The 25,167-nt window shown below is 36.2% G+C and overlaps 1 protein-coding gene across 1 annotated transcript; it reads right to left on the bottom strand.

Annotated features, from left to right (window-relative positions):
- Positions 1-573: 573 nt before the first annotated feature.
- On the bottom strand, positions 574-17,377 carry LOC110033018. Its single transcript, XM_020736850.1, has 5 exons — positions 17,119-17,377; positions 16,485-17,042; positions 6,270-6,355; positions 1,095-1,176; positions 574-756 (listed from the first exon to the last, which is right to left on the bottom strand). The coding sequence occupies exons 2-5, from the start codon at positions 17,031-17,033 to the stop codon at positions 574-576; spliced, it is 900 nt and encodes a 299-aa protein (XP_020592509.1). The 5' UTR covers positions 17,034-17,042; positions 17,119-17,377.
- Positions 17,378-25,167: the final 7,790 nt, after the last annotated feature.

A 25,167-nucleotide genomic window follows, 5' to 3' on the forward strand; every position in this document is an offset into this window, starting at 1 on the left:
TTAAATATACAGATTTACCACTCAAATTTCAAATTTTAAATTTCAACTACTTGTAAACATTCAAAATTTTAAATATAATGGATTGATCATTTCTATACAAAAAAAAAGGTGGTTAAAATGTAAGGTTACATTTATGTAAAGTATGAAGGGATGTTGGATTTGTGACTACATAAAATTCTGCGGTATGTATGTAAAGCTTTCAGTACTTAATAGTGGACATTGGCCAGCTATTTCAAAGACCCGCCAGAATTGCTATAAAGCCTTAAGGCCCATTTGGGGCAGCTTATAAATGCGGGCGATGTTTTCACCACACCGCCTCACTGTTTGGAAAACACGTTTCAACAGCTTATCTGAAAACACGGTTGAATTTTTACATTAAGCGCAGACCGCAGGTCGAACCCCGCGGGCCACATTTCAGGATAAGCTGCTTATCTGGATAAAAACAAACTGCCCCAAACACATCCTTAATCTTTTCTAAAGTCATAAATGACACACACAATTTTAGAAAGCTTTGAGGAGGAAAGATTAGGCCGCATTTTTTTTTTCTGTTTTCAAGTAGAGCACTAAATCAAATTAAGGGTCTGCTTGGGATTGCTGCAGCTTATTAACAAGTTGCCGCGCAATAGTAGTGGTAAAAAACTGCTGTGCAAAAGCTGCTGCGGATAAGCCGATTGTTTGTTTGTTTTTTGCAGTTTCAAAACAGACGTGTTTTAGCTGTTTTTCGACAAACGATGGTTCTGCCTCTTTATTATAATGCTGTTTACAACAGAACTGGTCATACTTGTTCATCATATACTTGAAAGTAAATATCGAGTTTGAATATTACAAAATAAAAATAGGCACCCCACTAAACAGTGAGTAACACAACTATCAAAATGTAAACTACTAAAATAACAATCAATAATATAATAATATTATTTTTAAAATGCAGCTAGTCTAGATCAAGAGATAAGTTGTTTTTCAGAATAACTCTCCACACCTGATCACTCATGACGATGGAATCCTCCAACCCATCTGCCCACCTGAAGAAGTCACAATTTTTTGTTATTCTCCTTAAGCACATGTAAAATTGTCTCTCGTAACTTTGTGGCTACCGTGAAGTAACCAGTAAACATTGTATTTTGCAGTAGCAGTGCAATCCTCTGGAAGTATCGGAAATCATCGAGCTCATCTTTCCTGAAGAACTTAAGAACATATGCTGTTAGATATAACACTAATAAAATTAGTAACATAAGTAATTAATTACAGTTTTATGCAGCAGTTGGCCTCAAAAAACTTAGTATATTAACGAATTTGTCATTACAAAAAGACAACAAACTTCATAAAAAATGGTTCTTGGTTGCCTTTAACCCACGTAATACCGAGCTCGTGTGAGTCGCATATGCATATCACCAAAAAAATTCATTCAGAAAAACCTCAAAAATCATAACACTGAAAAAAGAGAGTAAATTGATTGCATTAATTAGGATTTTACATGTGACACCAACCAAAAGCGATATATAAACCATTCGAAAGAACCCAGAAAGTCAAACCACTCATCATAGACCTTCAAAACCCACAAAAAAAAACATGCAATATTTATGATATATAAATTACCCATAATTGCCACATCAGTCATCCAAGTGGGAGAAAATTAAATGTAAAATAAAAACAAGTACATATTACATGCAAAAATACCGATACAATAAATATCAAATGTATAAGAAACATAAATTTACATGATTTGTATAAAATATAGATACAATAAACAATGAATGCCTTCAACAACCATTACAATAAATAGAAATAAAAACTTACAATTCCTCTAATCACCCTCCAACTATAGCATTCATAATTTATTCCCTCAACTCCGTCATCTCGCTTGCATCTTTCACATCTTGAGTGCAGGTCTCGGGCACATCATTTTTGGTTTGTGACAAAGTTTGTTTAAGATGATATTCATGTCTCAGTAGGGATATGTGAAAGATTTTCATCTGCCCTACAAAAATCAATGTCATTGGGTGAATGATGCTGTAGAATATAATCGTGGAGAGTAATTGAAAAAATCATAATTCACTCCATCGCTTCTCTTATAGATTCATTATGTGATAAATAGTAAAGGTTATGGCTAACATCTCTCTGGAGGTCATCCTGAAGGAGCCATAGTCCATGATTCCTGTGTAATTCATTTAGGAGATCGATATATACGGGCTGTGTCATACGAACATTTGACGAATCCTATTGGTTGTCCTCCAAGCAAATCCCCAAGTCATTTATCACCAATGTAAGATGATGTAAAGCAAGGAGACCAATCTTCGTTTGAATTTTAATACTAATACAACAAACATAACATTGCTACAATTCTCCTTCTGCGTCTCTCTCTCTCTCTCTTTGTAAATTCATGTTAGGCAAGCGTTCTATTCAGGTAACACTTAAGAATCATTAACAATCATAAATTAACAAATGACCAACAAATAACAAAGTGTGCGATGAAAAAAAAAAACAAACATTCAAAGCAACATTGACAGTGTTTCAAAGAAAAAAAAAACATGCATAATAGAAGTCAAATTAACCTAATGCAAAAAAAAAAAAAACACAAATAGTCCAAAGACAAATAAATAAATTCAAGGGTTCCTGCTGTGATAAAAATAATATAAATAGTTGACTATACGGTTAGGGGTCATTGTCATGAAGAACTCTCTACGGGTCTAGTTCTCTAACAACTTTATAGAGAGCAAATATAACGACATGTCCACATAAATTTCTGCAGTTCCCTCCAAAATTCACATAACTTGTTGGCTGGAAGTTGCTTGTAATGTCTCAGTGTTGTTGGTGCATGAAGCCACCATTTGTGAAATTTGGCTTCTAATGAAAGCAACCCCTTATTTTTTTCTTTTGCGCCACCCTTGGACGCTTTGTCCTACTAGTGTACTCTACTTCATTTTAAATAGGGCTATGATCTTTGTTGGAGTCAATTGTTCTTTCGAACCAAGTTCTAACTATGCTTGTAAACCCTCGCTCACTAGGGGTTCATGCATTATTCCCCATTGCCACAATCCTGCCAAACATACGGTCGAACTTCTCTTCAAGCTCAGGGTCAATACCATTAATTTTGAATTTTTTGGCGGCTGACACTACTTGCATCATAAAGGGACATGAATATGCTGATATAATTCAGAAAAGGAAAAACATAATATGTAGGTTCAATCTATTTTCTCCTACAATCTCTCAACCCACCATTCTTCTGAAGCATCAATTGTCCGCTTTATCAGATCCCAACCCAAGCCTGTGAATCCTTGTTTTAATTCCTTCCAAATTTTCTAGTATTTTTTTTAATTGATCTCATTTGTTTTTTAATTGCATCCTCTCATATTCCATTTCTGTAGTTTTCTTGAACTTTTTTTAATTGATCTCATTTGTTTTTTAATTGCATTCTCTCATATTCCATTTCTGTAGTTTTCTTGAACATTTTCATAATATTTTGCCAGCCCTTCTTGTTAAAATAGGTTGTCAAACTATTTCCCATTTCCACCTTCTTAAGACAGAGATCACAAAATATTAGTTTGACTTCCTTATCCCACATAACAAATAAACCAAGTTCTTTTGTCTTAAACATTGCGTTACTAGCATATAAAGAGTTAAACAAAATAAATATTTGACATAAAGAAATAATTAGCACAACTCAAGAAAAAAGAAAATTGTCGTATTTCACCATTGACCCCACAGCATCCCCACACCAAACACCACTGCCCCCACACCACCCCCACACCAAACACCACTGCCCCAACACTATCCACACTCCAAACACCACTGAACTTATAATTCATGTGTTATGTTTGTAAATTTCTCTGAACTTTAAAGAATAACCTTGAGATTGCTAGTAAATATTCCAAAGCTTGTTTTTTATTTGTCTTATAGGCCTTATTTTTCTCCCAAATAATCCAATCATGTAAAACTTCTTTTCCCTAAAAAAATTATTAACAAAATTTTATCGAACAAACTTACACCAACTCCACATAATCCAATCATCCAATAATGTCAATTTACATACACAACACATAATTCAAATGAATTTATATATCTCACACAATAACTTCAATATTTATGCACACAACACTCAAATCTGTAAAACAACATCAAAATGAATTCCAATACAACATCCTAAACATAGGGAAATCATGGTGAAGGAGTAAAATATGCACTATTATGGCCTCCATCATTCATCGAACTTCTAATTGTGGATGAAAATGCCATGAATGTAAACCCATAAGAATTGTGTGTGGGTTCGTAAATTTCCCTAAACAATACAGAAAAATGAGCACCCGAAACATTCTAACATCCCCATAGAAAACATTCTTGTTCTACTGCTAATTGAAAGTGGAATCTAAGTATTGTGCTTGAATTTAAGGACTCGATAAAATTGTAGATGGAGGCATCTTGAATAAATGGAGTTTTGGGAGTAGTGTGGGGGAATGAGTTATATCCAAGTAGAGTTGCTTGATAATGATTGTTGTGATGGATCTAAACTCAGGAAGAGGCCCTGGTGGAGGGATTAGAGGATTTAAACCTTGAAGATATTTAATGTTTAAGATCGTTCATTAAAAATGAAAGAGAGGAACGTAGCAAATAATACATTAATTAAATATTATATACATTATGAGTTTTTAAACATATCATTTAGCATAATTGATGCCCTAATATTAAGTTTGAATTTGATGAATTAAGTGTTTAAATTATATTTAAATGCTATTATTCTGTTTATTAATGATATAATAATATATTAAAAAATTGAAGAAGATCTTGCAATTAACTTGACAAAGATATTAAAAATATTTAGATGAAAAAAATTAATATGCTATTTTTTTAAAATAGAAGTTATGTTTATAAATTGTTTCATTTTTGGAGATCTTGCAATTAACTTGACAAAGATATTAAAAATGTTAAGATGAAAAAAATTAATATGCTATTTTTTTAAAATGGAAGTTCTGTTTATAAACTGTTCATTTTTGCGTTGTGTAGTGAGTGAAGACATGATAGCTATAAGTTACTAAAAGTGAAAGTTACAACATAATGACCAATATCTTGTAATATATTTGAAGTGCACAAGATTTATTGTGAGCTATTATAGGAATTTGCTAAGTTTTCACTCTAATTGTAATTTTTTGACGAGAATGACATAAAAATAGCACCATTTTAGCAGATGTCTGGAAGTGCAAATAATTTTAAGAAGTAACAAAAAATTGTTATGTGGCGGAGCCTATTTTTATTTTTTCATCCAGTACTACAGGGCTCTAAGTATTTATTGATGTATAATTTAAAATTTTGGGTCTACTTTGATATAGCATAACAAACAAAATAGTATACAAATTCAAATAATTAAAACTACATCATAAATTTTCTTGCACATGATTTAGAACAACATAAATGTGTATGTGCTACTAAAATTTAGAGCAATTTGTATGGAGTAAATTATAAAATATACACTAATCATCCAAGTTTGATGTTCTTACTCAGAAGAAGCTAATTTTGAGGGAAAAATGATTGTTAGAGTTGCTTAAAGATTACGATCTCGACATTCATCATCAAGATGAAAAAGCTACAGTATGCTTTTGTTTGGAAGTTCAAAAATACAATCAATTGGATGGTTATTTTAGAAGTTGATTTTTTTTATAAAATGAAAAAAAAAATTAAAATTAAAAGTAGTTTGAATAATTGATATGGAAAATAGATTGTTATCTTGGGTGATTGCTCAACTTACTCTATAGGATAGAATTTTGAAGCTCAAAATGATGATGTAGAATATGAGATATTGATTGAGTATATGAAAAGAGAAGAATTATAGATAAACAATAAAATAGTATGTGTTGGCATATAGGGGTTGATTATGAGAAATATTGCTCTGGAGTCCAGACGCAAGCTGTGTCCAGACAACGGACGCGATGTATGGGATGCATGGACGATGTTTTTTTCCCCTCTGCTGCATTGCCTGCATTGCTTGCATCGCGTCTATCGTCCTGACGTAGCTTATGTTGGGACTCAGACACAATGTTTTGTCCTAACAATGGGCTTACACAATATTTTGTCCTAACAATGGATTCAGGACGCGATGTGCGGGCAATATTTGGTCCGGATGCGGCGCACGGGATGCACGGGCATGCAATATTTTCTACTCTCCAAATTTCTTTTCACTTTTCTCCTAAATTTGTGACTGTCTTAACCTTGTCAAAGATCATTTAATTAAGAACTCTGAACGCATCTCCAACTCCATTTGTCCTCTATCAGACATATACCTGGAGGAATCCCCTGTTTTCAATGGGATGTCCGGAGAGGACTCACTTGCACTAACAGGCCAAATGCCGTCAAGACAAAATATGATCTAGGAATATTTGTCATCGAAAATTAGGTGACAAAAGATTTGCAAAATAGAATTTCTAAGTTTTTAAATCTTGAGCTCGTAGATTTAACCAAAGACTAATCTGAGTGAACTTATCAAAATGCCAAATTATAGGATTGGGCATGAATATTGAATATATATTTGTTGATGGTTTTCTCAAGCGAAAATAGACCAACGTCTCCTGACCCCATCTTCCCATCATAATAAGTTTTGAAGTTTTCATTGTTGGAGATAATTGTGGATCTTCTGCATTTGGAGCTTCTTGTGTCGAATTATGGAGAGAAGTTGGGAGGAGGAGCTGTTGTTCTTTTAATTTAACAAGTACAATAGATACTATTGTTGTGGAAGAATATGGAGATCTTCCAAGGAATTGTTTTCAGACACGATCCATAGAGAATTTATGAGCTTTTGGCATGTGATATTCTCCGCCATGGCAGAATAAAATGTTTTCTGATAGACTTTTAATTTTCTCTCATTTTTCGGAGGGGTGAGCAGAGGAGAAACTTGGGTCGGTATTTATAAAATTTGATCCAATTTTTTCCATGAAAAAGGCAAATCAGATTCGACTTATGGGAAATTGAATAATAAGAGAATCATTACGCTCATTTAGCTGATAAAATGGAGGAAAAGATGAACGGCTCTATCAGTTTATTCTCTTAGCACTATATATATATATATATGTTTCTTACTTTGCTTTATTGTAAGTATATCATACCAAATATGTGGTCTTGTTGGTGATATTATCCTGGGTTTGCAGAAGAATAGTCGAGAACAATTTTAATTCTTCTAGGTAAATTAATGAACTGTTTCTCTTAATCCACCTAGTTAAATTAAGTAGGTCTCCTTGCCTTGGGATTGACCAATTAGCATTACATGGCAACTTTTGATATGACATGTGTGGTGTGAAAAACGACGATAATAAAGTGAAAAATGGAATGAGAAAAATTGCACGCAGAAAAACACCAGAGTGAAACACAAATTTACGTGGTTCAGCAAATTTGCATACGTCCACGGAGCTGCAGCGGATTTTATTTCTTCGTGGAATTACACCGTCGACGTCTCGACGTTTACAAAAAAATCTCTACTTTCTTCTCTCCCTTCCTCTCTCTTTCTCTTCCTTTCTTTCTCTCTTAGAGGATTTAACTTGGCCTTGTTTGACTTGTGGCTTAACTTATGACAAGCCATAAGAGACTATTTATAGAAACTAGGAGAGTGGTAGGTGGGAGGTAGGTGGGAGGTATGTGAGCGGTAGGTGGGTGTGGTAGGTGAGCGGTAAGTGGGAAGATATGTGAGCGGTAGGTGGGATTCTTAATTAGGAATCTAATTAAATTGCGATGGACCGGGTTTCCACATTACCCAAAAAATTCTCCCACTTGGAAACTGGAAGACTAATTGCATCACCTACTAACTGCATCATCAACTAGTTGTACCAATCGTTTCCTCAAACATGATATCCTCCACCTCTACAACTCAAAACCCCGGTCTTTATGTTAGAAGACTAGCTGAAGTCTAGCACAACTTCAGCTTCTCACGAGTAACACTCTCAATTGACATATCACTGTCAACGTAGCCTTGTAACAGCAAGCTGTTTCCTTGGTTACTCTTGTATCTGCTTACAACTCTCACTGCATGAGCAATATCCTGCCCCTACTGAAAGCCCTTTTTAACAAGTCCAGTTTTGTACCTCTTACTGTCATCAAGTGCAGTCTTAACCCGACACACCACTTTTTGTGCAATGCCTTCTTCCCTGTTGAAAGTTCTGTCAGCTCCCAAGTGTTATTTCCTGACAGGGAATTCGTCTCCTCCTCCTTGCACAACTCCCACTTGCTCAAATTCTCAGCTTGCAAGATTTTTTCATACCTCTGTGGTTCTCCACCATTTATCTGTACAAGGTCCAATTTTTTTGCTTTTGGCGCTCTGCCACTTTTCAAGAAATTGACATTCTTCTACTTCTCCATAATGCACCTCTGACTCATGTGTCATCGTCTGAGTAAACCTGTAGTCATATATAGTGTGCCAGCTTTCTTACCCCGAGTAAGTACTAATGTTGCTTTGATAACCTTCCAGGTGCTATCTGAGAACACTACCGAATGACCACCCTCATTCAACTGCCCAACAGAGATGAGGTTTTTCTTCAACTCAAGAATGTGCCTGGCCTTTTGCAAAGTCTACTTGCTCTCGTTAGGGAGTGCATTATCAACGTCTCTCATCCCCATCACGCTCAGAGCTTTTCCATCAGCCAGATGTAGCTTCCTAAAGTCTCCTGCAACATAGTTTGACATCAACTCCCGGTGGGAAGATGTATGGAAGGAAGCCATTGAATCCAGTATCCAGTCTTCAACAGAACTATGGACTGTCAGAATTAATGCATCATGTATTTCTTCAGTTACAACATTAGCGTCATCATTCTCCTTCTTCTTAGGATTCATGCAGTTCTTTTTTATCTGACCAGCCTTGCCATAATTTCAGCAGGTTGTCTGTTGACTAGACTTTGATTTTGAACTTCCTCTATTTGAGTTCCTGTCTTGCGATCTCCCTCTGAAATCAACAATCAATGCAGAACTCAGAGCTCGAACCCGAGGTCTCGCCAGAATCTTTCCTGCGCACCTCCTCAGCCAAAATCAAATCACGAACATCGTCATATTTCAGCTTAGATTTACCTACAGAACTGCTAACTGCCATCCTTATAGCTTCCCAGCTATTTGACAATGAAGCCAACAATATCAGCGCACGTATCTCATTATTAAAATCAATTTCAACAGACGACAATTGATTTGTGATAGTATTGAAATCATTCAGGTGTAGAGCAACATACACACCTTCCGCCATCTTCAAGTTGAATCACTTTTTCATCAAATGTACTTTGTTATTCACCGATGACTTTTCATATATATCTGATAAATTTGTCATGAGATTTACAGTAGTCATCTCCTTGATGACGTTGTCGCAACCGATCTCGACAGGGTTAATCGAATAACCCCTAGAACCTGTTAGAATCTATCAATCCAACAAATTCCATTCCGTCTCGTCCATCTTTTCCAGTTGCTTTCCCAGTAACAGAAGATGTAATCTTCTCATAGAGATAGTATTTTATCTGCATCCTCTAGTAAGAAAAATATGTGCCATTAAACTTCTCGATTCCCGATGTCATCACTTCATCTCCGCCCATTGTTCTTCCTTAGATTCGAACCGAAGGCTCTGATACTATTTGTTGTGAAAAACAACGACAATAAAGTGAAAAATGGAATGAGAAAAATTACACGCAGAAAAACACCAGAGTAACACATAGATTTACGTTGTTCGACAAATTTTGAAGGATCATTGTGGAGAGGGTTCTAGAGAGAGCACTTAGGGGAGAAGAAGAGGAGCATTGCTGGAGACTTCCCTTGGGCTGTTGGAGTCCATCCTCTTCGCATGAAGAAGGAATCCTTGAAAAAGAGAAGGAAGGTTCCAAAATTTCTTCATCTCCTTCCTTTTTCTATAGATTTTCTACTCCTCTTTCCTTGTCCTCCACTTCATTTCACTTCCACTTTCCTTTCTTTGAGAGAAGAATGAAATTCTAAGGGCCCTTTTAGAGTATCTATGGAGGACCCTGAGCTCCTTAAGCAAAAGGAGAGCTTCATCACTACTTAGCGTGGAAGGAGCTTGGAGCAAGTTGAGAGAACGTTTGAGAATTCCTTAATCTCTGGTTATTTTCTTCTAGCAAGCCCTTAGGTTTGTTGTTAGAGAAATTAGAGCTAGGTTCTGTGATAAAGGAAGCCGAATAGGTTAGGATACCATTTTTGTTGAACCCCTCTACGAATCCATGAGGGGAACCTACCTAATTTTAGCTACCAAACCCCAAATTTGGAATTCTGATAATACCATATCTGTGTCAGCTACTTCGTTCTTTCGATGGGAAGAATGAAATTCATTTGAGGTGTAGAGAACCAAAATTTTTGTAATTTTGTCATGCTCTAGAGTGCGAAGGGTTTCCCCTTATGAAAAATCTTCGCGGCGTACCAAGTAAATGAAGGTAGTCGATTGACTCTTCGTGTGGCGATCGACCGATGAATTTACTACCATCCTTTCATAAGATCCTGTGAGGTCGTTAGGACAAGTATAATTCACCATTGGGTCCAAGTAGGCCCAATTTGCTTGCATGTGTTTACATTCACGTCATATGAATCACATGAATTTAAAATCTGCAATACAATAATCCTTTTTGCATGTGTTGTTGATCAGTAACTTACGTCGTCTGAGTCAACTGGCTATCTTTCCATCATTTCGACCAATCGACCGCCATAAGCTCAATCAGATTGATCAATCATTTTCTTTCGGTTCGACCGATCAATTGTCATTGGCCCATTTGGCTCAATTGGCCACTTTTGTTGGTTCAACCAATCAGTCGTCGTCGGTCGATCGGCTCAACCGACCACTTCCATCGGTTCGACCGACCGGCGTTCACTGTTCCGATTGGCTCGATCCACCACCTTCATTGACTCGATCGATGTAGACGACTTGATTGGCCCGATTGACAATTTTTGTCTGTTCTACCGATCGGTCGTCACTGGCCTGATCGACTTGATCGATCATTTTCATCAATTCAAGATGAATCTAAAACATCCACTCTCCTAATAAGATTATCAGATGGGCGACATTTGATCTGATTAAACCATATATGGGGCATCTCTCTCTAATCTTGTCTGTCATTTGATCTACGACAACACAATCACACATATATTCATTTATCATTTTGTCTCTAAGTGTCAAGCCACTCATTTTCCTAAGCATTCTCATCCTCCTAAGCCGCTCAACCTTCCTTGTTACGCCTCAATGTTTTATGATAGGAGCGGAGCGGAAGGATGAGAAAAATGGGAGTTTTGGTGGTCTCTGTAATTCGGGTTCCACTCCTTACCTTCCCAGCTAGCTTTAATGGCGATCTTATCGCGAAGGTTCTGTCACAAAGACGATGGTTTTGAGCAAATTGAGAGCGATAGAGAGGAGAACAAGGGCGAGAGATTCAATAAAGAGGGGAGGCTATGAGGTTTTCAGGCTGAGAAAGAGAGGTGCGAGGAAAATATGGTTAGAGGCACCAATGCGCATTTTAGAACATTTACATTGACTTACCGTCAACTTTGCGTCCGATAAATTCAGGGCAATCAAGTAACGTGGAAGGCGTGTTAAGTGAGACAGACTTTTCTTCTTATTTGCATCCAATTTAGTGCAACGCTTTCAAGTAAAATTTTGTGTCATTTTATTAGGCGCAAAGTTAACAAAAATTCCATCGCAACTCCGCTATACGTTTCACCAATTTTATAATGTCTTTTGCATCTACAAATATCAAAATGTATTTTTTGTTATTTTACAACTTTAAATCGGATGCAAATATTTACGTTGTAAAAATTCAACACAAATATCATATATTATTTCCATCATCGCCACTAGTGTTACTTTTTATGATTTCAACTTTCCTTTCAGCATCATCACTCTCGTATCTGCTTGAGTTGTCGACAAATTTGCCGATCATCACCGAGTGAAATGGAAAGTGTTTTGTCCAATAGCTATTCGACACATCTAGAAAGTGTGAGGTGACCCGTGCACTAAAAGATAAGAGGGACCGACTGATTTTTTGGTGTGGATTTTTTTTCCTATTTTATATGTAGGGTGTAAAAGAATCGAACATGAGCAAACTGAGCAGTTGTTCATATTCGTCTCATTTGAAATTATTCATGCTCGAACTCAGCTCGTGTTTGAATTGGTGTCTACGCTCCGTTTGTTTCGCCCAATTTTGACTAAGAGCTCTATTCTCATAAGACAACACAAAAACATTTATTTAATTTTTATTCTAAAATGCTACCTTTTGATTTATTTTTAAAGAGAGATGTACCACGAATTAAGATTTTGTTCCGTTGATTTGTTAGATATGGACGGTTGAGTTTGCAGGAGGGCAGTCCGTGGAGAGCTTTGAGGCATTTACATCCATACCACCCATTTCTTATTTATTTAGATATAGAAAATCTAAACGTGCTGCAGGCATGGGCGTTGGTCTGGCAAATTTTTTAATTAGAATATCTGCATGCCACCCAAATCTTACCGACTACGTACCGCAACGCCTACAATCTGGGAAATAGTAAGGGACCATTTACAGAGAACCAACCAAATTCTATATATTTATATATTTAAATTTATATTTTTTATAACCCTATTTTTCTGAATAATTTATCTGCATGTGTTTCTTCACGTGCTTCTTTATTTATTGTTAGAGTGTTAACGTTGTGTGAGAGGAATAATGACGTGTTAGTGTTGCATTTGATGCACATGAAGAGGAATGAGTTGAACTCCTGGAAGGAGGCCAGATATATCCTTTTTTTTATTTTATTTTGGGCCAGTGATAAGATATAGCTTTGTCAGACGATAACTTGGTGAATTTTTCCAGTAAAAATATTATATATATTGCTTTTTGGGTTTGGTTAAATTATATGAAATAGTATAATTAAAAGTTGCTTTAAAATTTATATTTAATTATAAAGATTGTTTGATGGCATGTCATAAATATTATTCTAATTTTAGAGTTAATAGACATTCAACTCTAGAGCGAATATTACGAGCAGAATCATATGGGTAGATTGCTGGTATTGAAAGTATTATGGTAATATTATGATGAATATCACTATAATAACACCACAATACAGTCGAATCAACTTACATTCAAAACTATCTTATTCGTACGTAATATCATTCTCTTCAATATAAGCTCAATTTAGATGTATCGAATGTGATTAAAAACTTTAGGGTATTACTTAAAGGTTTAAATAATTTTTAAATTTTGCAAGCTTATAATAAAATTAAATTTTTTATCAGAGCAATAAAGAAATCTCAAGAGCATTCAATTTTGAAGCCATTATGGTATTTAAATACTGAATGAATGGTGGAATAGAACAATAATGTCAATTTGGGGGGGAAAGAGCTTCGAGTTCTAAAAATAACGGAGCATTATCTTATGACAAACACTACTAATCACGACCAGAGGCCATCTACTATTGTTTAGCTAGTACTGCCAATTATTATTGTTTGCCAATTAATATAATCATCAACTCGTTATTATAAGTCAATTGTCATCTCACTATAGAGAAGTATCCAAGTAGTGTTGACGTTTTCGATGCTAATCGAGTATATTTCTGATGCTAAGCCCGATTAACGTGGGATTATCGGTGAAATAATTTTGATGTTAAAATTGGTGTCACTCATTGATTTTGCTTCGATATTTGCGTCGAATTTTTATTTTCGTCCAAATTTAAGTCTCAAAAGTCTGTCGCAATAAATTTTTATTGAAAAAACAGACGATGCTAGTTAACTACGCATTTGCGTCGAAACTAGCCAACGCTAATTAGCGTCCACCGTTGTAAGATGCTAATTAGTGTCGGCTAAGTCATACTCTAATTAACGTCGACAATGTTCGACAATAAAGTGTCAAATTAGCAGCGATAAGTATTGAATTGATTATTGTAGCCTTTAGTGTCGGAATATTCCGATGCTAATCCAACACAAACGCAAACTTGTAACAAACAGAAAAAAAAATAGCAAGACAATTAGATTTCCACAAAAATGAAGAGTTTCATACACATATCGAAACTCTTCATTCATCATCATGATTCATCTGACAAGCTCCTCATGCTGAGCCTGTAAAAAGCTAGAGCCACCCAAGCCTACATGAGCACTTAACCTCAAATGCTATCCTATTTGTTACTAGGCCATACACTCTTAGATTCTTTTTCCTCGTTGTCAGTGTCCATAAAATCGAACTGAGTAGTAGTAGACTAAAGACCATTGCTGCTAGAAGACGTCGAGGTCTGGCTAGCCATCTCCCCCTATCTCTCCCAGAGTACTCGCACTACTCATACATAACAAAATTCAAACATTAATTGGTATTTTAAATATTAATTGACAAATTTATAGCCACCCCCCCCCCCCCCAGCTCAAAAAAATTGAAAATTAATTTTTTTTTTTAACTTACATTGACATGTCAAGAGTGGTTGAATACCCACTACCGTGTGTCCTTGCACTAATATTGTGAGGACATGCAACTTTACAGTTGATGACTCTCAATCAAGCTCATCGACATGTATACATGATCAAATAAGTCACACAATTATATAAAGCTGCAAGCTTCTAAAATTTGAGATAATATCACCAGTCTTTGATTGTGCTCTGTGTGGGGGATCAAACCTCTAATGTGTAGTTCGTCCCCTCTAGCTTCCTTAGTCGTCTGGTTCTGTTGGTTTTTTTTGTATCTTCTTATGGTATTCTGGAGAGGCACATACTCTATTTAACTCAGCCTAATCTTCTCACCGCCCCACGAGGGATTCTGTCCCTTCTTTCATGTTGTAGTGAATGTATCCCCGATCCTGTGTTTGGCACGAAGCTCAAAAAACTGTCAGTTATGCTAGTAATGTTTCGTAAACCATTCACTTCAAATATTTGTCATATCAGGGCACTATGATTAGGCCCTTAATAAAGATCTATCAAGCCTTGGTCTGTAATTATGTTGCTTGTATTATAAACCTAGTAGAAATTTTAAAGCCTAATTCATTTTGCTTTGTAGAGTATAATTACTAGATGCACTGATGAATTGAAAAGTAACTTCAAAGTACATGTAATTTGAAACATTTTGGAATTTTTTTTTTTCGATCTTCTTGCATTACAAGATAGTCATCCCCTATGTTCAAGCTCTCAGTAAAGAGCATGCAAACATTATGAATTGTATGTCTGAGTTAATTTCTAGAGCATTCCTATAATAATTGAGATTTTTTTTTTATTAAATTTAATCTTACTGTAGGAAAGTTGCACTTCATTGCAGTTTAATATAACATACAATGTTGTTGCTCAAAGCTCTCTATCCTTGAGGTAGCTTGTACTATGCCTACCTAATGGCTCACCTGATATATGGAATTCTGATAATTCAGTTTGTGAAGGCATCTCAGCAACAGTTTCATCAAAAAGATAGCCCGTAATCAAAGTAATAAGAATAAAAGTTATATATCTTCTATAATAGACATGTCTCGCATATTGTTCCCTCCGGATGTGTTTTATTCTTACCAGTCTTTTTAATTTTTTTGGAAATCTGCACGGTTGAGTCATTTTAGAGAAAAAAGATAATAGTTCTTTTAAAACAAATGAAATACCTCTCAAAGGAATACATCCACCTGTACTACACTGAACCCCCCAATATAGCCTCATAGCACAATGTATGGGTAGATGTTCCATTGAGTAAAAAAAAAAATTGGAAGAAATATACATTCGAGCTTGCGTAGAATTGTGGGAATACTTGCACCAAGACTTCGTAGAGAATCAACATTCAAAGTGCATGCATACAACTCCTTGAAAAATGTTCTAATTTCGATCAATTGATCAAGTACCAACTTTGACAGGACATTGAATGTAATAAATAATGAGCATTATATAAAAATATGACAATCACAACTTTTCATACCAAATGTTTTACCCATTCCAATTTTAACACATCGACTTATGTTAGAAAAACAACAAGTCAGAAACTTCAAAGAATGCAACCACTCAATGATTATTTTTCTTTGATCTAATATGAGACAATATGTAACTTTGGGCTTTACTATTTTACCAGTATTTGTCTCTTGCAGTTGTAACCCCCTCTTCTTACAATACTCCCTCAGGTTCAATATTACTTAGACATTGTCTTTTGTTTTTTTCTTGATATCCAAAACAATATTAAATATATTATCAGAAATTTTTTTCTCAATATGCATAACATCCAGATTATGTCTTATTAGATTGGTTCTCCGGTATGAAAGATCCCAAAAAATACTTTGTTTCATCTAGTTATGTGTAACTCTAAAATCTGGAAGACGACTCGAGGCTAATTTTGATCTCTCAATAATCTTTGACACCTCACTGATCATCTACAATATATGGCTTCCACTTATCCTTGGGGGAGGACTTGATGTTTCAAGTCTATTTTTGAAAAAAATGCATCTTTATTCCTCTGGAATGGATGATCACGAGCTAAGAACCTGCGATGACAATTGAACAAGGAAAATTTTCTTACATGCTTCAAAGTGAATGCCTTAGAAATGTCCATGCAGTAAGGGCATACCAATTTCCCAGTTATGCTCCAATCAGATAGCATCCCATAAGCCGGGAAGTCTCTGATTGTCCAAATAAGATTATTGGCATCAAAGGAACTGGAAGCTTGGGAATTTTTCTCTTTCTTGGTTTTAGAAGGCTTCTTCTTTCCCGAAAAAGATACAATCACGGGTGCATCTTCCTCATCTTGCTGATTACCTTCTTCTTTACCAATGGCTGTAACATTAGCAACATTATTGCCTTGAGAAACTCTGTCTTTCTTAGATTTAGAAGCTTTCTTCTTTCCAGAAAACACGTTCGAAATCAGTTCATCTTCCTCTTCAACATTATCTTTGCTCATCTTCGCCTCCTCGTCTTCGGCACCAGCAAGCTGCTCGATCTCCAAATCCTCCTGGCCTCCATGGCGCTGTGATTTGGCCCCGCCGCCTCCCTTCTTATTCTTCTTCGACCCTGTGTTGATTGAAGCGCGGTTTTCTTTCTCAGATGCCTGAACTTGCTGTTCGTCTATCGGCAAAGAGTACTCGTCGTCGTCGATCATCACCGTCTTCTTCCGACCCATCGCTGGCCTCTGCTTAGTGATTTCCGGTTGATCAAACCCTACAACTAAGGAGCTATCTGGTAACAAATTTAAAGCAGTATTGTACCTGGATTAGACCCAAATCCTGCCGGACAGTCAGTATGAACAAAATATTCGGGTAGAAGCGGTGCGAAAAGGAAGAAAGATGGGAGTTCGGGACTCTGATCCCGCCGCTGCCTCCCTAGTTAGCTCCAATTGCGAGTGTATGGCGAGTAACGAAGGTGATGGTTTCGGGCGAAACCTGGAGAGGGATCGCGCAGGAGAGTGAAGGGTATCTAGGCGAAACTGGGAGGAGCATTGAGGCGAGGGTTTCGGGGAGAGAGGGGAAGATGGGATTTCTTTTTATTTAACTTAATTTTATACATTTAATTGATCACTAATTAATTTTCAAGTAATATATTATCAAATTAATTGTGCTTAAATAAGATTTTTATGTGATTATTTAATAAAAATTACAGTTTAGAACTAGCATCATCAGATTTTTATTTCTTGTAAAATATTTATTTTAGTTAAATTAAAAAAGTATATCCATTATTTAACTTCTTATTAAAATATGGTTACTCGTTTCTCAACAGAACCTGCCCTATTCTCCAACTCATTGTCGAGCTAGACCCTGCTCACATTTCTTTTCCAAAACGCCAAAGAAATGTCTCCAACTAAAGCCAACAGTCTTTCTTCGAAATTCTACTAAACGGGTTGATCCTCCCATTTTACCAACTTATCCTGCTATCTCCTCACCAAGTGTTCCCCGACGGTGATAGAGAAACCAACCTGCCAGCTATGACGGGGCGGCTTTCCTTTTTTTCACAAGAAGATCTGGATGATTATCCCAACCCTCGGTAGCTTACGAGTTTACACCCATCCCTGGTCGGGTATGGTTTTTTTTTTTATTTACTCCGCTCCTTGTAGCCTTTACTCGAATTTGAGCAAGTGTTTCCACAACCCTCTTACTTGACGAGGAATATGTGCATCTACTATAGAATCTTCCGTGTCCTTTGCATATGATCGATCATTTATTCTTTCAATGACAATTTTAACATATATGGGTATTATTTCTTCGATAGAACTCTCATATATTTTATTTCTATCAAATTCTCAATGATTTTATTTTGGTACGCGTAAGTGCTTTAGTTCAATTGTTCAAAAAACATTAATATTTCAGGTGATCTATATATAATTATTCCTATTTTCTATGTTTTATTATATTATCAAATTAACTAAGCTACTAATAATTTACAATCTCATATTTTTCCTTTCAACATTGGTATTCCATGAGTGCGTTAATTGCTCACAATGAGATTTCAACTATTCCTATTTTGCAAATGTGTAATATCACCGAGTTCATCTTTCATTGGTTTAAATGATTCATTGATCTAGATGATGATGTAAATAGATCCCTGGAGACACCTCATATAGAAAAAAAATTAAAGTTATGGACATACAAACTATGTTAGATAGTTGCTTTGTGGATGTTATAATACTAATATATATATATGATACGCCACCAACAAATTTTTATCATCTGACACGAATCTCGGTGCAGTTTTTTGAACAAGAAACAATCAAACTTCGATTAAGAGTTATCCAAAAGTCATCCAGAGCTCCGATTTCAGCAAACTTATAGTCGAACTGATCGGCTCGATGAGACGGACCTAATGATATGAAAGTCAGACAAATCTAAGTCAAATCAAGCCCGTATCAAATCAGGCCCGGATCAATTTATTAAACAATTAATGGAGGATTTCCGGAGGTATTTGAAAGGTCAAACGGATATCAAATCTAGAGAGTTCATTGTCCAATCGAGCGTCTCAACAAGATGAATCCAACGAGCTCAAGATTGCTCAATTTCAACATCGTTAAATATCTATGTCTATCAAACGTCATCTGATCAAAGGAAGCTCTCCAGACCGTCCGATCAAAATGGTTAATATTCCTGCATTAATTGCACTCAAAATACTATAAATAGAACCTCACCCCTCATAAAGAAGGAGGGAGACTTAAGAGAGAACTTGAGGCTTTGAGAAGGAGCTTAAGTCAAAAATCATTCTCGTCATCCTCCGTCGACCACCGCCGACAGTCATCAATTGTCGTCGGCTACCGTCGATCACCGCCGACCTCCTTCAACCATCGCTGACTAGATGTCGTCAGTCGACGTTGTAAATTGGAAAGTTAGTAACTCTTTCCTGCCTGTGGGACAAGGGGCATCTGTAATCATCAACTTATAGTTGATTTTTACAACTGGGTCAGGCCCCAAGATTTTTCCCTTTTACTGATTTTCCACATAAGAACTTCTAGTGTTATCACAGCTTGATTCATTTTCATCTGAGTGTGTGCTGAATCCTCGCACAACGCTAAGATGATAATCCATTACTCTACATATATATATATATATATATATATAGGGTTTAGAAGGAGGAAGAATGTTATTGTAGTGGTAGAGGTGGTCCCATGTGCCATTGTGGGTGGCAAGAGGTAGTGGAGAGGGAATCAACTGTGGTGGAGTATCGTAGGTTGTTATGACTCGAGCTTATCGAGCAATGGAGTGATGGTATGCTTGTGCCAGAAGCTCTGAAATTGGGCTGCAGTATGGTTCGTTTTGAAGATGTCGGATATATGATATGTTGAGCTGATATGTGAGATTTGAGTGTCACCCTATTTTATGTGATCATTAATGAAGTAACGGTAGATTTCAAAGTGCTTCGTGCGAGCATGGAAGATGGGATTACGTGTTATGGCGATGGGGGTTGATGTGTTGTCAGCGTATTGGTGTTGGATTCAGTGGAGATGTTGCATTATTGTAGTAACTGTCAAAGCCAAATAACATTGGTGGTGGGAGCAGCTTGCGCACGGTCCTCAGCTTTGGTGGAGAAGCGAGCCACCATTTTTTGGTTTTAAACTATCCAAGATACGAGGATGTTGTTAGAGAATGTGCAAAATCCATTGGTCGATCGTCTGTCTTTAGAGTTGTCGACTTAGTCGGAATCAGAGTACGTTCCTAGTTGAGGGTTGTTGTCGGTGATTGGCAGTCCAAATGTGATGGTGCCTTTGAGGCGTCGTAAAATACACTTAATGAGCTGGAAATGATAAAGTAGAGAGAGATGCATATGTTGGCATATGTACTTTACGATGAAGGCTATGTCGGGTTTAGTGATGGTAAGAAGAACTGGAGAGCAAATAAGCTGCCAATATTGTGTGATTTTGGGAAGCACTTGAAGTGAATTTTGGTCGGGATTGAGTTTGTGGGGGAGGGAGTAGAGACAGATTTGCACATAGGCCAAGTTGTTGTAGGAGGGAATGAATGTAGGAAGATTGTGTGAGGTGGTAACCTTGTGATGTGCGGCGTTTGTTGATGCTAAGGAAGGTATTAATCAGTCTTAATTCTGAAAGTTGGAATTCGAGTTGGAGAGTGTGTGAGGTTTGTGATGGCTTGTGGATCGTTTTCGATGACGAGAATCTCATCTACATATGCAAGAAAACAATTGGTGAGCTGATTTTGATGGTGGATGAGTAGGGAAGGGTTGGTGGTGCTTAGTTTAACCCTTTGGTTTGGACGCGATGAATTAGAGTTTGAGACCATTTTCGTGGTGCATGTGTTTAAGCCATTGAGAGCCATTTTGAGTAAGCATACCCTTGTTGGATGCTGAGTGTCTTGGAAGCTTTGAGGTTGGTTCATCTAGATAAGTTCATCCAATGATCCATGGAGAAAGGCATTGGAACCGTCTAGTTGTTGAATTGGCCACTTGTGTTGGAGGTAGTGGATAAAAGAATCCAAATTGTAGGTAGCTTACACCACGGATCCACTTCGTGCCGTAAACTCCTTTCCTTCTCCTTCAGCTTTCGTTCGTTGCCTTCAAGCTCCTCTGGAGATGTCGGGTCTGATTCATCGCTCTAACTCCGTCCAAGGCGAGAAGTCTTCTTCCGCATGTTTAAGCTTTGATTTAACATAAGTTTCATTTTCTTTTTTTCTTTTAGATGTCAGATCCGAAATTACATAGGTTTTGCTCAAGTTTATTTTGTATTCCATTGTTAGGTATGCAATTTACAATGTATATGAATTTCATGGTTTTACATAAGTTTAGGTGTGAGATATGTAAATACATAAGAAATTTGTGCTATATAAGAAAATTTAGGTGTGAGATATGTAAATAAATGAGAAATTTGTGTTATGTATGTAAATATGAAATTTTAGGTTTGAGCTATATAAATACAAAAGAAATTTGTGTTATATATGAAAATATGAAAATTTAGGTGTGAGATACATAAATGCATAAGAAATTTGTGCCATGTATGTAAATATGAAAATTTTATGTGCAATGTTGGAGTATTATCAAAAAGGAGGTTTTTCTTGTTATCCAATGTTTATTTTTGGGTGAAAACAGAGCAAATTCTTCACTTCTGCTCTAATTGTGCTCATCCTTAAAGCCAATGATAAAAAGTGTTGGGATAATTTTAGGCCTATCTCTCTCACCATAGCCATCTTTAAAGTTATCAGTAAATTGATTGTTTCTCGGCTCCAAGCACATCTATCTGCAATTATCTCTCCTCATCAATCTGCTTTCATTCAGAGGAGAGAAATATCTGATAGTATTTTGCTTGCACAGGAAATGTTGGAAGATTTAGTTAAGAAAATGTAGATGTGGAAATTTGATTTTAAAAATGGACATTAAAAAAGTTTTTGACACAATAAGTTGAGATTTTATCCATAATATTTTGAAGGCTAGAGGTTTCTCTCCCAATTTCGGCCATCTTATCAAGCATTGGTTGGAGAATAACCATTATAGTATCTTGGTGAATGGTAAGTCGTATGGATTTTCCTTTGCTAAACGGAGCATAAAACAAGGTGATCCTTTATCCCCAACATTTTTTTATCTTGGCTTTTGATTATTTTTCTCGCCGCATTAATAATTTGAACGAGCTTCATCCCCTTATTCAATATTCTCATTAATCCAAGATTTTTGTTAGCCGCCTCACTTATGCTGATGATGCTATTTTCTTTCCAACGCCATAAAAATTGCTATTAAAAGAATCATGCATACTCGTCATGAATTTCAAGTTACTTCAGGTTTATTCTTTAACAAAGCTAAATGTCATCTCTATTTTGGGAATAAGGTTAAATCTTCAATTATTAACTGGGCAACCTTCTTTATTGGTTGCTAAGCTGCTGCCTTACCCCTTAAATATCTTGGTGTTAATCTCCTTCGAGGTAGAAGGAAACAAATTCAATTAGATGCAGTGGTGGACTGTACTAAAACATAAATTACGGATTGACGTAATATTTTCCTTTCAAATGGGGGTAGAATTACCTTGTTGGAGAGTGTTCTTCATAGTATACCTTTATATGTTATGTAAGTTTTAAACTTGAAAAAGAGCACTAAGAAAAACTCTTGAGCACATTTTTTATAAGTTCCTTTGGTCGGGTGGGGGACAATAAAAAATTTGGGCTGGTTGGCATAAAGTTTGTAAACCATGCACTTCTGGAGGCCTTGATTTTAAAAATCTTCAACATCTTGCAGAGATTAATAAGTGTATACTTTTGTTCAAATTTAGAACTGGTATTTCTTTGTGGGCTAAATTTCTTCATCATAAATATTGCACTCTTTTGCATCCTTTGGTCGTTAGTTGGAAGGTTGGAGACTCTAGAATTCAAAAATCTATTCTTAAAGCTAGGTGTCCAGCTAATCAATATATTTTCTAGGATATTGAAGAAGGTAGGGTTTCTTTTTGGTATGATCATTCGATATTACTGATTTTCATGATATTAATCCCCCTATGCATGAAAATGATTTTTTGGTCTCTCATTAATTGAACAATGGCCATTGGGACTTTGATTTATTGAAGGATTTGGTGGTCTTATGCTGCTCCTATTGCAAACATCCCTATTTCTCCTGATAAGAAAGATATTCCTCACTGGAAATTTTGTTCTACTGTCTCCATCACTAAAATGCTATACAATAATTTGCATAACTTCACGGTTTGGAGGTGAGGAGAAATTATCTGAATGCTCTCATTTCCCCTTCTATTTCTTTCTTTCTGTGGAGATTTTTTCTATCACTGTTGCCTTTGAATGATATTTTGAAGCTAAAATGTTTGAGAATTGCTTCTAAGTGCTATATCAGTGGCAATGCTGAAGAGTCTAAATCACATCTTTTTTATGAATGCTCCTTCTCCCAAGCAATTTGGTTTGGAATTGAGAGGCATCTCCGTATTCTTTGACCTTCCAGTTCTCGAGTTGACAATTATATAGCTGCTTGGAAAGTTTCTCAACATAAAAAAAACTTGCATATTTCCCTTTGAAGGTTCTTTGGTTCATTTGGTCCGCTAGAAACAGTTATAAGTATGCCAACTCCCTCTTGTCCCCTCTCTTACAATCTCACACATACTCTCTAACTATTTTAAGGCTTATCGTACTGCAAAGCTTAACAATTTAGATCCTTTACATCATTTGGGCAAGAGACCATCTCTGGTCCAATTGCAGCCTCCTAGTGATGGCTGGCTAAAACTCAATACTGATGGCAACTGAAGTCACAAGCTACAGGAATTGGAGGTGTTGTTAGAAATGAGTTGGGCAATTATTTATGTCATTTTGCTTCCCCGATTAAGGTGGTAAGCCCACTGGAATGTGAAGACTGGGTTGTGTTGATGGGTATCAAGCTTACAATTATTTTTAACTGCTCTACAATGATTATTGAAACTGATTCAAGACAACTTTTTAAAATGCTCACTAAAGTGGCCAAGCCTGATTGTGATTTATTGTGTCTTCTTAATCGTATATAGAATTTAATCTATGTGGAAAATATTGTTGCAGTTTCCGCCGCTTTGCTATTCACTTAATAGTGGTAGATTGCAAACAGAAAGTTCCAACACAAAGTTGTAGTAGTGAAAATTGCAGTTGGCAATCTGATGTTAACTTCTTTAAATCTAAGACGATCCCACTAGAATCTCATTCACACTCTTTTCTTCTCTCCTTTTTGATCTCGTGGTATTAGGCCTTCGGCAATGCTCGTGGCATTCTTCACCTCCGGCGACCTTGCGACAACTGGTTCAACTCCAACGAATCTTTTAAACCCATTTCTTTTAGTTTTCATGGGCGATTTGTATCCTTTTATGAGAATACAAGGATTGGGTGGTATGCATGCCAATGAAAAAGATTGGTTTTTTAATTTGATGTAAAGGTTAGGTTTGTAAAAATAACAAGTTGGATTTTAGGTATTTAAATACATAATAAATGGGTGGTCAGTATGTAAAAGCCCCTTTACCTTTATATTTGTGTGTGCATGTGTATTTGTGTGACTATATTTTAGTGTTAGCTTTGTAAAAACATAAGAAATTGGGTGGTATGTATGTAAATGCCCTCTTTATTAATATACATGTGTGCGCGCTTGTTCATATATGTGTATATATATGGAAAGGATTGAGTGGTATGCATGTATGCAAATGTCTTAATACATTTAGACACACATGGATGATATCTTAATTTGATGTTTTTATGCAATAGGAATGATTTGAGTGATATGAAGGTAAATATTACAGGTGTTAGATACCTACATAAGAATTAGGTGGTACATAAATAACTCCTTTTTAATTTTTATGCGAAGGTGTACGTGTGGGTGTGCGCTCTCTCTCTCTCTCTCTCTCTCTCTCTCTCTCTCTCTATATATATATATATATAAAAGCATGCAAAAAATTGATTATAGTTTTTATAAGTCCAAATAATAGTAATTTTTATTGACGAACGCTTTAGGTGACGTATAAATTAAAATTTAGATGGTAGATATGTAAATGCATAAAATTTGGGCGACACGAACGTAAGTATATACGATTCTTATATTTTCACGTTGGTCATAAATTAAAATTAAAAGTTCTAGGGAACTGATGAAATAATACATGAGAATGGGGGCTAGGTATGTAGATCTCTAAATATAAATAATAATCCACCCTGCACTCCCATCAAGCTGCTCAATATAATACAATGCATGTGCCATCCGAGTCCTCCCTCCCCTTCCCTTCGCGTCCGCCAATGTCTTCCATCGATCCCCACAGCGGCTTCTGTTCTGAAACAAAAACCTGCCACAGCCTTCGCCCTCCTATCCCCCTCCCTCCGCCTTCCTCTCCTCTC

This window comes from Phalaenopsis equestris, unplaced genomic scaffold (genome assembly GCF_001263595.1).
Source record: "Phalaenopsis equestris unplaced genomic scaffold, ASM126359v1 Scaffold001079, whole genome shotgun sequence".
Lineage (NCBI taxonomy): Eukaryota > Viridiplantae > Streptophyta > Magnoliopsida > Asparagales > Orchidaceae > Phalaenopsis > Phalaenopsis equestris.

What these genes read in the sequence shown, in the direction of transcription:
- LOC110033018 (XM_020736850.1), bottom strand. Translation starts at nt 17,033, where the DNA reads ATGGGTCGGAAGAAGACGGTGATGATCGACGACGACGAGTACTCTTTG. An exon ending in AAAACAGGGGATTCCTCCAG is followed by an intron (nt 1,177 to 6,269) that starts GTATATGTCTGA and finishes TAAGTTCTTCAG; the next exon opens with GAAAGATGAGCTCGATGATT. An exon ending in TGTTTACTGGTTACTTCACG is followed by an intron (nt 757 to 1,094) that starts GTAGCCACAAAG and finishes TGTTGTAAACAG; the next exon opens with CATTATAATAAAGAGGCAGA.